At 43.6% G+C, this 12438-nt stretch overlaps 1 protein-coding gene across 1 annotated transcript in view; it reads right to left on the reverse strand.

Moving 5' to 3' along the window:
* Nucleotides 1–11759, reverse strand: part of GK5 (glycerol kinase 5 (putative)) — a 70382-nt gene extending 58623 nt beyond the window's left edge. The window contains exon 1 of the mRNA XM_023513050.1: nucleotides 11479–11759. Coding sequence (XP_023368818.1) covers nucleotides 11479–11670 — 192 coding nt within the window. The 5' untranslated portion in view covers nucleotides 11671–11759. The remainder of the gene's footprint in view (nucleotides 1–11478) is intronic.
* Between the last annotated feature and the right edge of the window lie 679 nt (nucleotides 11760–12438).

Consider the following 12438-nt stretch of genomic DNA (forward strand, 5'->3'; position numbering starts at 1 on the left):
CTTGAGCCCAGGAGTTGGAGGTTGCTGTGAGCTGTGATGCTACGGCACTCTACCCAGGGGGACAGCTTGAGGCTCTGTCTAAAAAAAAAAAAAATCTCAGTAGGATTTTCTATAGATATAAACAAGATGATTCTAAACTTTATATGATAAGTCAAAAGAAGGAGAAAATAGGTAAAATGATAGTGAAAAAGAATAAAGTTAGAGAGAAAAAAAATAAAGCTAGAGGAATCACACAACCCAATTTCAAGACTTAGCATAAAGCTACAGTATTCAAAGTTGCGGGATACCGACCAGTGGAACAGAATGAAGAGTCCAGAAACAGACTCACACATGTATAACTAATTGATTCTCAACAAAATTACAAAGGCAGTTGAATAGAGAAAAGATAGGGCTGGGCGCAGTGGCTCACAACTGTAATCCTAGCACTCTAGGAAGCAGAGGCTAGTGAATTGCGTGAGCTAGGGAGTTCGAGACCAGCCTGAGCAAGAGTGAGATCCCATCTCTAAGACTAGCTGAGTGTGGCCAGGTGCAATGGCTCACACCTGTAATCCTAGCACTCTGGAGGCCAAGGCAGGTGGATTACCTGAGCTCACAGTTTAAGGACCAGCCTGAGCAAGAGCAGGACCCTGCCTCTAAAAATAGGCAGTCACTGGGGCAGGTGCCTGTAGTCCCAGCTACTCAGGAGGCTGAGGCAAAAGAATTGCTTGGGACCAAGAGTTTGAGGTTGCTATGATCTATGACGCCATGGCACTCTACTGAGGGTGACAAAGTGAAACTCTGTCTCAATAAATAAATAAATAGATAAATAAAAATAGCCAAGTGTTGTAGCGGCACCTATAGTTCCAGCTACTCTGGAGGCTGAGGCAAGATCACTTGAGCACAAGATGTGAGCTATGATGCTATAGTACTCAACAGAGGGTGACAAAGTGAGACATTGTCTCAAAAGAAAAATAGAGAAAAGATAACTTTTTCAACAAATGGTGTTGGAACAATTGGACATTCATATGAAAAAAACAACTTCAACATAAACTTCATAACTATATAAAAATTAACCTAAAATTGATTAAAATCTAAATGTAAAATTATAAAACATTTAGGAGAAAACACAGGAAATTCTTGTGAATTGGAGTTAAGCAAAGAGTTCTTACAGCATCAAAAGTACAATACATACATTAAAAAATTAATAAACTAAACTTAATCTAAGTTTAAAACATTTACTCTGTGAAAGATACTGTTAAGAAAATGCAAAGACAGGGGGTGCCTATGGCTCAGTGAGTAGGGTGCTGGCCCCATATACTGTGGGTGGCGGGTTCATACCCGGCCCGGCCAAACTGCAAAAAAAATAGCCAGGCATTGTGGGGTAAACCCCCACAAAAATTAAATGAAATGTGCTCTTTTAATTCCAGAACTGAGCAAAAAGACTTGTGAGTATTACGGGCTTTTGTTGAAGCCCTCTAAGCGACCTGGGAAAACACGTGGGGGCCTGCAAGCCAGGTGTAAAAACCTCTACAGGTAACCCCGACTGTGCAGTCAAGTCAGCCTGTCAGATAAGGGTTGAAACGGCCCATCTGTACAGAGGACGACTCAAAGGTTGATGTGAGTAAAAAGAAAAACTCCATCGTAATGATGTGAGTAAAATACTCTATCGTAACTGCAGGGTCTCCAAAGCCATAAGAAAACAGTCATGAAGCCACTTTCTCAGAAATTTAATTGAGTACATAGAAGAGAAAGGTTTTACTCCTCTGTTTATCCTAACCTTTAACTTTAACAACAGAAGTCAGATAACATATTGTTCTTTTAGATCTTCCAAGAGGAATAGCCTGAGGCTAGCTTAAGATGGTTGTCTTACTTTCCTGGACTTTCTTTCTTTAGGCTAATCTTATGATGGCTATCTCACATTCCCGGACTTTCTTTCTTTTCTATAGTTTAAGATAAGAAATGAGGATGTTAGGATTATTGATCAATGTGGTGTACGTGACTAGCTCCCAATAAAGGGGAGTAGAAAATAAAGACATTTTGCTACATGCCACCTAAGAGTGTGTAGTCGTTTCTTGCTTTTAAACAATTTTAGGAGCGAGCTTGCACCCGCGGCCAAGCCGTCCTTCTCTCCCCACGAGAAAGAACATCACCTAACAGGCATTGTGATGGGCACCTGTAGTCCCAGCTACTCAGGAGACTGAGGCAAGAGAATTGCCTAAGCCCAGGAGTTGGAGGTTGCTGTGAGCTGGGATGCCACAGCACACTACCGAGGGCAATAAAATAAGACTCTGTCTCTTAAAAAAAAAAAGGAAGAAAGAAAGAAAAAACAGAAAGACAAAATATAGACTGGAAGAAAACATCTATAAGTCACATACCCGATGCAGGAAACATCCAGAAATATAAATATAAAGAAATCTGAAAATCAATCAGCGGTAAGAAAACAACCCAATTTAAAAATGGGCAAAAGACCTCGAGCACTTTACCAAAGAAAACATATGGATGGCAAATATGTATATGAAGATATTCAACATCATTAGCCATTAGGAAAATTCAAATTGAAACTGAAAACTCATTGTGGATAAGTAAAACAAAAAATACCAACGATACTGACTACTAAAGAGAATTCAGAACAGTCGGAACTCTGATGCACTGCTGGTGAGAATGCAAAATGGTACAGCAACTCCAAAAAAGCTTGGCAATTTCTTGTGAAGGGAAACACTCACTTACCCTACAACCTAGCAATCCCACTCCTGAGTATTTACCCCAGGGAAATGAAAATTCCCAGAGGGTAGAGCTCAGTGGTAGAGCACCTGACTGCATAATCACCAGAAATAGCAAACAACCTACATGTAGGACTATAGCTCAAGTACTCGGGGTTCAAAGAATGAAACCACAGCCCGTGAGATTAAGCAAAAGGACGGAGTTTATTGGAAGCTAAAAGACATAAAGCAAAGAGGGGAAACAGAACCTCCAGCAGCAGAGGGGAGAACCCAGGTGGGAAGCCCATGGGGGCTTGCCATCTAGAGTCTTCTTTTTTTAAGACAGAGTCTCACACTGTTACCGTGGGTAGAGTGCTGTGGCATCATAGCTCACAGCAACCTCAAACTCTTGGGCTTGAGCAACCATCTTGTCTCAGCCTCCCAAGTAGCTGGGACTACAAGTGCCCACCACTACGCCCCACTAATTTTCCTATTTTTGGTAGAGCCCAAGTCTCGGGTCTTGCTCAGGTTGGTCTCCAACTTCTGAGCTCAAGCAAGCCACTCACCTCAGCCTCCCAGAGTGCTAGGATTGCAGGCATGAGCCAGGTGCCCAGCCCATCTAGGGATTTATATATTGCTTTTCCTGTCCTACCAGCAAGGGGGGTTGGGGAATGTAAATCCAGAATGTGTCACAATTGGCCAGAAGCCTGCAGGCAGAAAATAACACTAAAATTAGCAAAAGAATATGGGCCTTGCCCCAGGTGAAGGTGAGACAGAAGAATGTGTGCTCCCTACTCGGGGAGATACTGCCCAGGCTGCTTTTTTTTTTTTTTTAGAGACAGAGTCTCACTTTGTTGCCCTCGGTAGAGCGATGTAACATCACAGTTCACAGCAACCTCCAGCTCTTGGGCTTAGGCTATTCTCTTGCCTCAGCCTCCCGAGTACCTGGGACTACAGGCGCCCGCCACGCCTGGCTATATTTTCTTGCAATTTGGCCGGGGCCGGGTTTGAACCTGCCACCCTCAGTATATGGGGCCGATGCCCTACTCATGGAGGCACAGGCGCCACCCACAGCTGCTTTTTTGGTGACCAGAGAATGTGGTGTGGAAAGGGTCTGTTTGTGCCTAGAGATGGGGGTCTATGATGAGACTCATTCCTGAGCTCACCCAAGCCTAAAAAATAGGGGCTCCCTAACCAGCCCTGAATGGGGGAACCCCTCATCAGTTCAGCAGGTAGATAAATGTGGTACATTCATATGATGGATTGCTAATCAGAAATAAAAAAGCATGAACTATCTATACACACAACATGATAAATCTCACAGGCACTGTGCTGGAAAAAAGCCAGTCTCAAAAGGCTACTTACTATATGATCCCATTTATGTGACATTCTCAAAGACAAAACTGTACCATGGAGAACATCAGTGGTTACCAGAGGTTAGGTGTAGGAGGAAAGTGTGACTAAAAAGAGGTGGCACGAGGGAGTTTGATAGGTTGCTGCTATATGTGTACTAAACTCACAGAACTGTACTCCAGAAACAGTCAATTTTACTTTATGCTAATTTTTTTAAATTATTTTTTTTTTATTGTTGGGGATTCATTGAGGGTACAAAGGACCTGGTTATACTGATTGTATTTGTTAGGTAAAGTCTCTCTTATAATTGTGTCCTACCCCCCAGAAGGTGTGTCACACACCGTACTTCATGCTAATTTTCAAAATGAAATGAATATTTTTTAAATGTATGGCTTCAATTTAAAACGATGGCTTAAACACACTGGCATATCTCCAATTCCCCTCAAGACTCTAATAAAAGAAAAACACTTAAAAAGGTTTAAATGCACAGGGGCAAGGAGCAGAGAACAGCAAATAGGATCAGACTAGATTTTAACAAATGTGTTCAATCTGAATGGTGAGGGGGCATGTGGCACATGGCTTAGTGCAGAAGAGAAAACGCCAATACCTCAACTCCCGCTCAGATTACGTCGCACCTATTCAACTCCGGCCCCCGTTGCATTCAGAGTAAAACCATTATTCTTCTTTAAAATGGCCTGTAAGATGAGAGTCAGAGCCCCACTACCCTTACTCCTCGGAAGGTGAGTTCCTAAAGAGCATGGAATGTGTCTCTTCTGTTTATTTTTTTCCTGCAGCATCTTGAGTGTTCCATAAACATGAGGCGAATTTATGAATGAACATAGGAACAACCTGTTAGAGTAGCTAATGCCCATAATCAGAGAGCAGAGATTCTAGGGCAGAACTCTGGAAATCAGAGCTACCTCTTGTCAGCAAAAAAAGAAACCATACTCTGGAAAATTATTTAAAGAGGTTTATTCTGAGCCACATTTGACAACCATGACCCGGAGCTATACCCAAGAAGCCTTGAACAAACGGACTCATGGTGGTGGGGTTACAGTTTATTTTCATACATTTTAGGAAGACAGGAATTACAGGTAAAGCCATAAATCAGTACACAGAAGATATATATTAGCTTAGCCCAAAAAGGTGGGATATCTCAAAGCTGGGACCCACAGGTTATAGGTGGGTTTAAGGATTCTTTGGCTGATAATTGGCTGAAAGAGTTAGGCTCTAATAGAACAAGAGCAATCACAAAGGACCGCTGAGTTAAGAAAAGGGTTTGTTAATCAGGGACAAAGTACAGGACATATGCCCAGACTCTAGCGGTTTGTGTGTACATAGAGGACCTCAGGTAGGTCTTACATATCCTTAGGCCTGTTAAGGAGTCACAGAGGACATCTCTAAGAAAGGGAGGGGCACCATGAGGCATGTCTAATCTCCTTTCTCACGGCTAGCAATTCAGTTTTAGGGATCCCTTTGGCAAAGAGGTGGTTTAGTCACTCAGTCACTGGGGGTGGGGAGACAAGTAGCCTTAAGATTTTATTTTAGCTAGCATTCTAAAGGCTGGGATGACTGGCTGGGCGGGGTGGCTAATGCCTTTAATCCCAGCACTTGGGAGGCTGAGGTGGGGGGCGGGGGACCTGCCTGAGCGCACAAATTAGAGACCAGCCTGAGCAAAAGCTAGACCTCCGTCTACAGCCAGGCGTTGTGGCAGGCACCTGTAATCCCAGCTACTTGGGAGGCTGAGGCAAGAGGATCACTGGAACCTAAGACTTTGAGGTTGTTGTGAGCTAAGATATCACAGCACTCTACAGAGGGTGACCAAGTAAGACTCTGTCTCAGAAAAGGAAAGGGGAAAGGGAAGGAGAAGGGGAAGGGAAGGGAAGGAAAAAAGAGAGAGACTGGATGGCAGACAGGGCTGCACACAGGACTGGTTCAAAGTCTTTATAAGGATCCCCAATTTCCCTTCTCTAGTCAGATCACTGCCCTTCACTCACCTGCCAGAAATAAGAGGTTTACTCTCTGGCAGAGCTGAACCAGAGGAGTTAGTACTTGTAAGTATCAGATACAGCTAAGCGCCACAGCACTGACAAAAGTGAACAGATGACCAACTGAGATCACCATTTAAGGAAAATCTCTAACATGTTAGAAAAGGCCAAAGTACAGAAAAAAGAAACTGACAAAATAGTGAGGATGTGAGGAGCATAAGGGTGACACAGGACGATGTGGAAGAGAATCTATTATTCCTCAGGGAGCTCATAAGGAACCAACCGATTTAACAATATCTATTCCCCTTACACCAATTAATATTTCTACCCTTTCTATACAAGACTGTAATGGCTCACCCACAACAAGTATTTCCTCATCACAAAAAACTCAATATGGACATCATTGCTTTAAGACTTCACCATGTGGGGAGGTGCCTGTGGCTCAAAAGGGTAGGGCACCGGCCCCATATGCCGGAGGTGGCAGGTTCAAACCCAGCCCCGGCCAAGAAAAAAAAAAAAGAAAAAGACTTCACCATGTGGAATATAAATGTCTTAACACAACAACTACGAGAATGACATAAAGGCTATGTTGGCCAATTGGATAAAAGTATTTCAAATTGTATATGGAAACAACATACCATATCCCATGATAGTATTAATGTACACAACTATGATTTAATAAAAAAAAAAAAGACTTCACCATGAGCTGGGCACCTGTGGCTCAATGTTAGAGTGCCAGCCCTGTGGACCTAGCAGGATGGAACCTTGCTGGGGTCTGCTAAACAAACAAAAAAAGATGTCTTCATGGACCTCCAGGGCCACTTCCCACCACTCTACCAACCTGGACAGCTCATATCATCCCCAAGCATGTTACAATTGTGAAATCTATTCCTCTACAGAAGGAGGACCAAACCAAAATTAGATCAAGAATATAATCAAAGTGGTTTGGCGCCCTTAGCACGGTGGTTATGGTGGCAGCCACATACACCAAGGCTGGTGGGTTCAAGCCCAGCCCGGGCCAGTAAAACAACAATGACAACTGCAATAAAAAATAGCCGGGCATTGTGGTGGGCACCTGTAGTCCCAGCTTACTTGGGAGGCTGAGGGAAGAGAATCACTTAAGCCCAAGAGTTTGAGGTTGCTGTGAGCTGTGACGCCACAGCACTCTACAAAGGGCAACATAGTGAGACTGTCTCAAAAAAAAAAAAAGGGAACATAATTAAAGTTAAAAGAAAATTTCTTTTGTGGATTAAAAACAAGACAACAATGACACTGTTCATTTTTCAAGCACATAGAGTACACAGTACTGAATGTTCCACTATTCCCCTTAGTGACATTCCTATCCAACTGAGATAGGATCTTTTATGGTTTCTCATAATGGCATGATGTTCTACTGGGAACATGATAAATTTTCCCAATTTTTTTTTTTTTTAGACAGAGTTTCACAAAGTCTCACTTCGTTACTTCATTGCCCTAGGTAGAGTGCCATGGAATCATAGCTCACAGCAACCTCTAATTCTTGGGCTCAGCTGATCCTCTTGCCTCAGCCTCCTGAGTAGCTGGGACTAGTTTTTCTATTTTCAGTAGAGAGGGAGTCTCCCTCTTGCTTGGGTTTCTAGAACTCCTGAGCTCAAGCAATCCACCCACCTTGGCCTCCAAAATGCTAGGATTACAGGCGTGAGCCACCACACCCAGCCTCTATAATATATTTTTAAGTCTTTCTTACGGGCTGGTGCAATGGTTGACGCCTGCAATCCCAGCACTCTGGGAAACTGAGGCAGGTAGACTGCTTGAGCTCAGGAGTTCGAGACCAGCCTGAATAAGAGTGAGACGCCTTGAGCCCAGGAGTTCAAGATTGCTGTGAGCCATGCCACAGCCCTCTACCCAGGGTAGACTCTGGTAAGACTCTGTCTCAGGAAAAAAAAAAAAAAAAAAAAAAATATATATATATATATATATCATATAATACATATAAAATAGAAAAAATATATATGTATATGATATATATAAAATTATAATAATCATATACATATAAAATATATACAATAATCATATACATATAAAATAGAAATAGTATATATAAAATATATGAAAACATATAAAAATATATAATATATAAATATATATGTAATATATGAAAACATAAAATATATATAATAATCATATACATATAAAATAGAATATATATAAAATATATAATAATCATATACATAGAAAATAGAAAAACGTTTAAAATGTATCTCTGTGTTAAGCAAAAAAATGAATGCCATGGCCTATTTTGTTCTTGTTTCTAAAGGGTAATGGGTGATATCTTTTTTTTCCTTTTTTTTTTTGAAGATAGTCTCACTTTGTTGCCCTTGGTAGAGGTACTGTGGCATCATAAGCTTGCAATCTCAAACTCCTGGACTCAAGCGATTCTCTTGCCTCAGCCTCCTGAGTAGCTGGGACAACAGGAGCCCACAACAACGCAGAGGTATTTTTAGAGATGTGGTCTTGCTCTTGCTCAGGCTGGTCATGAATTTGTGAGCTCAATCAATCCCCACCTCAGCCTCCCAGAGTGCTAGGATTATAGGTGTGAGCCACCACACCCGGCCTTTCCTCTCTTTTTTTTTAAAAGCTATTTATTCATCAATTATCAATCAAATCCTATACTAACAGACTTTAAGTTTCTAGTATACATTCTTTCCATCATAACACTATATGAGCAGAGGTGTGATTCTCACTTGAGAAAATAAACATAATCTAGTTCTGTGTCTAAGTCATACAGTCCTATGAATTCCTAACACGTAAACTGCAATTCAATTACAGTAGAACCTCCACAGTTGACCACCTCCCTACACTGACCACCGCCATAAATTGACTGAATTTTCATAGACTAGACATGTACCATATATATATATATCAGCACAGTAGGCCTAATTCCTTGTGTTGAGCACCTCCATACGTGGACTCGTTTGTTATAGTCCCTTGGGTGGTCAACTTACATAGTTTCTACTGCATTTACTCTGAACCCTTGGTGTAATAAGCCAGATGCTATGTAGCAACGTAGATCAACAAGACCCTCATTCCCAAAGAACTCAAGCTGTCTGCAATAAAGGGCCAGGTCCTGCTTGGTTTTTTTGTTTCTTTCTGTTGTTAAGTTTCTATACATTGTGGATCAACAATTTTTAAGACAATTAAAATAAGTTTCTAGAAAAAAGTGACAAAATCTCAAATGTTTTAATATTAATCAATACACAAAAATTACTCTGCCAAATTGCCACACAAGTTTCTACACATTTTAAGAAGTATTGCTATAAACTCCTACCACAGTTTGCAAGGCAGTTCTATAAACTTAATCTAAAACTGTGCTTCATTCTTAAGGAGCAGAGATTTCTTATATTTTTATTTACTCACATCTTTTTCCAGAGACTTTCACAGTTTAGAGTTGGTCTAAGCAAACCATCCTAGCCTCCTGCCAATCACAGCAATTGTGTTTCGCCTTTGAGATTTTTCTTTTTCCTTTTTTTGGAGACACAGTCTCACTTTATCGCCCTCGGTAGAGTACCGTAGCTTCACAGCTCACAGCAACCTCCAACTCCTAGGATTAAGTGATTCTCTTGCCTCAGCCTCCCAAGTAGCTGGGACTACAGGTGCCCGCCACAACGCCCGGCTATTTTCCTGTTGCAGTTGTCATTGTTGTTTCAGTAGGCCCAGGCTGTGTTCGAACCTGCCAGCCTTGGTGTATGTGGCTGGTGCCCCAGCCACTGAGCAACAGGCCCCAAGTCACCTTTGAGATTAACTTGTTTTCTAAAAAACTAATGATTTGCCCCAAATTATACAGCAACTGTGAAACTCTGCATTTTCTAATAATTTATTTCTCCCTTTATTTATTTATTTATTTAGAGATAGTCTCACTTTGTTGCCCTCCGTAGAGTACCATGGGGTCACAGCTCACAACAACCTCCAACTCCTGGGCTTAGGCGATTCTCTTGCCTCAGCCTCCCGAGTAACTGGGACTACAGGAGCCCACCACAATGCGTGGCTATTTTTTTGATGTTGTTGCAGTTTGGCTAGGGCTGGGTTCGAACCCATCACCCTCAGTATAAGGAGCTGGTGCCCTACCCACTGAGCCACAGGCGCCGCCCTCAATGCCTTTTTTTTAATCACTGCTTACAGGGAGAGTACTTTGTGTCTAGAATTGTAAGGAAGACAGTAAAAAGTATCATTATCTTGGGAACAAAGACTCATAAAAAAACAAGGAGCACCAATCCCTGAAGGACAGCGTCTGCCTTTCAACTCCTTTCAGGTTGGGGTTGGACAAAATGCCCCATACATACCAAGGCAGGCAGTGTTTCCACACCACTGGCCAGAGAAGGGACCAGGGGAGCTGCTGCAATACCAGCTCACTGTTTTGGTCTTGAAACCTGAATAGAAATCTGCTGTTTCCTCAAAACAAATGCTCAAATCAATCACTGCTTGCTTGTACCCTAGCTGGACCTATTCCTGGGCAACTGCTGTGAAGAAAAACATCTCTAAGAGGATGGTACAAAGGGTCCAATAGATAATTAGAAAAAAGGGGAATCCCTGCTGATGGGAATTGTTTAGGCACCTGCTGACTCCTGTCCTCCCTAGCACTTAACATCAAAAGACGTTGGTATTGGAAAAAGGAGTGAATAAAAACACCATATCCAATAAATATTATTTTTGGTCATTGACAACTGTGTAGATACCAATGTTTCACTAAAGAGAGAACAGAAAAACACCAATTTGTTGATTACTGACCAACATCCTCAGTAGTTCAATGCTTCACTGATAACATGACTTGGTAGGCTTCTCAAACCAGAAAAATGATACTTTTATGAATTCTCAAAGACAAAAAGAAGAAAAGTGCTAACAATACAACGTTCAAAACTTGCGCAATACCTCCGTTATCCACGGAAATCAGGTGCTCGTTTTAGGAGCCAGCACTCTGAGAAGTGGTTAATAATGATGACTACCGAAGAAGAGACAACAAATTTGAATTCTATCAGGATGAGAAAAATTAAAATGTAAATAAATACGAGGTCGACGGTCTATTAAGGAAGTACAGGAAAAACTAAGCAAGTGACAAAGCACGCTATATATAACTGGATTACAGGCTTCCTGCCCAGTCCTGCCCTGCCAGTCACCTCCGTCGCACCCAGGTAAGGCCACAGAGGTGGCTCTCCAGGTGAAGGAAGCGAGGGGCCCCGGGTCACACACCGGGCCTCTAGTAACTTTGGTCTGGACAGGAAGGGCGTGCAGGGCTCAGCCCGGGCCAGGGAAGGAAAGCAGAGGTCTGGCCCGTCCTCGCGCGCGGCTCCAAACCCAGGGCACGCCGGTTCCGCAGGTGGCCGCGCCCATGCGGGGAGGTGTGGACGCCCCGCTCGCCTCCCGCGGCTGATCCTGGGTGCTCCGCGAGCCCCAGACCCCCTCCCCGACACCCGCTCCCCAGTCACCTTCTGCGCGCAGGAGCCACGGATCCGCGTTGCCCGGTCATAGACGTGGCAGCGGATCACAGAGCTGCCCACGTCCAGCCCCAGCACGAAGCCAGTGCGCTTCGGATCTGGTGCGCTCTGCTCCGAGCGCCCCGGCTTCTGGTCCGTGGGCGCTGAACGCCCCTGCTTCTGGTCGGTGGGCATCCCCGACATCCCGACCCTGCATGAGTCTCCGCTGCAGCCGCCACCCAAGCGGGCGCGTTATAAAGGCGGCCGCCTCAGGGACCCAGGGCGCTTCACGGGCCCAGCCAGCCCGGCCGGGCCCCCGCCCCGCCCCGCCCCCTCCGCGAGATCCGGGGGCGGTCCGGCCTCTGCCGCGGGCCCCGCCCCGACGCCGTGACGTCACGCCCGCGCGCCCGGCGGGTGGAGGCGAGCGCGCCTCGCTGCGGTGCTCGCGGGGCGTGGCCTTGGCACCCTCGTGGGCCTGACTGAGTCTGCCAACGCACACCCCTGGGTTTGGGGTGGACGTGGCCCTTAATTCTAGTTAAGTCTTTCAAATCTCCTAGCTTGCTGAGAGGAAGTGCCTGCGTATCTTTTAACCCTGGCTATATTTTAGAAACCTCTACTAGAAAAATAAGCTACCCCTTATGCTAATTATGAGAAAAGGAATAGGCTAGTTTATATTAAAAAATCTCCCAAGTCACGGTAATGTACATTCTTTAACTTCTTACCTGTGATTATGACATAAGGGCTGGAGAAATTGTTATTTAGCTTCTGAGTAACTTTGACAGGCTAAGCTGGGTCTATGCATTCATGCAGAGACTTTTCAAAGCTTAAAACATCTGTAGAGGTCGCCGACATAAGGAGTTCCTTTTCTTTCTGTTTCTTTTATTTTGCTGACATTTAGGTGCAATTTTATCAATGCAAAAATGCACATCCACTGACTATATTAGAGCTAGATGAAATAAAGCAATATTTTTC

The sequence above is a fragment of the Otolemur garnettii genome, unplaced genomic scaffold, assembly GCF_000181295.1.
Source record: "Otolemur garnettii isolate 467f Iridium unplaced genomic scaffold, OtoGar3 scaffold00032, whole genome shotgun sequence".
NCBI classification, from domain to species: Eukaryota; Metazoa; Chordata; class Mammalia; order Primates; family Galagidae; genus Otolemur; species Otolemur garnettii.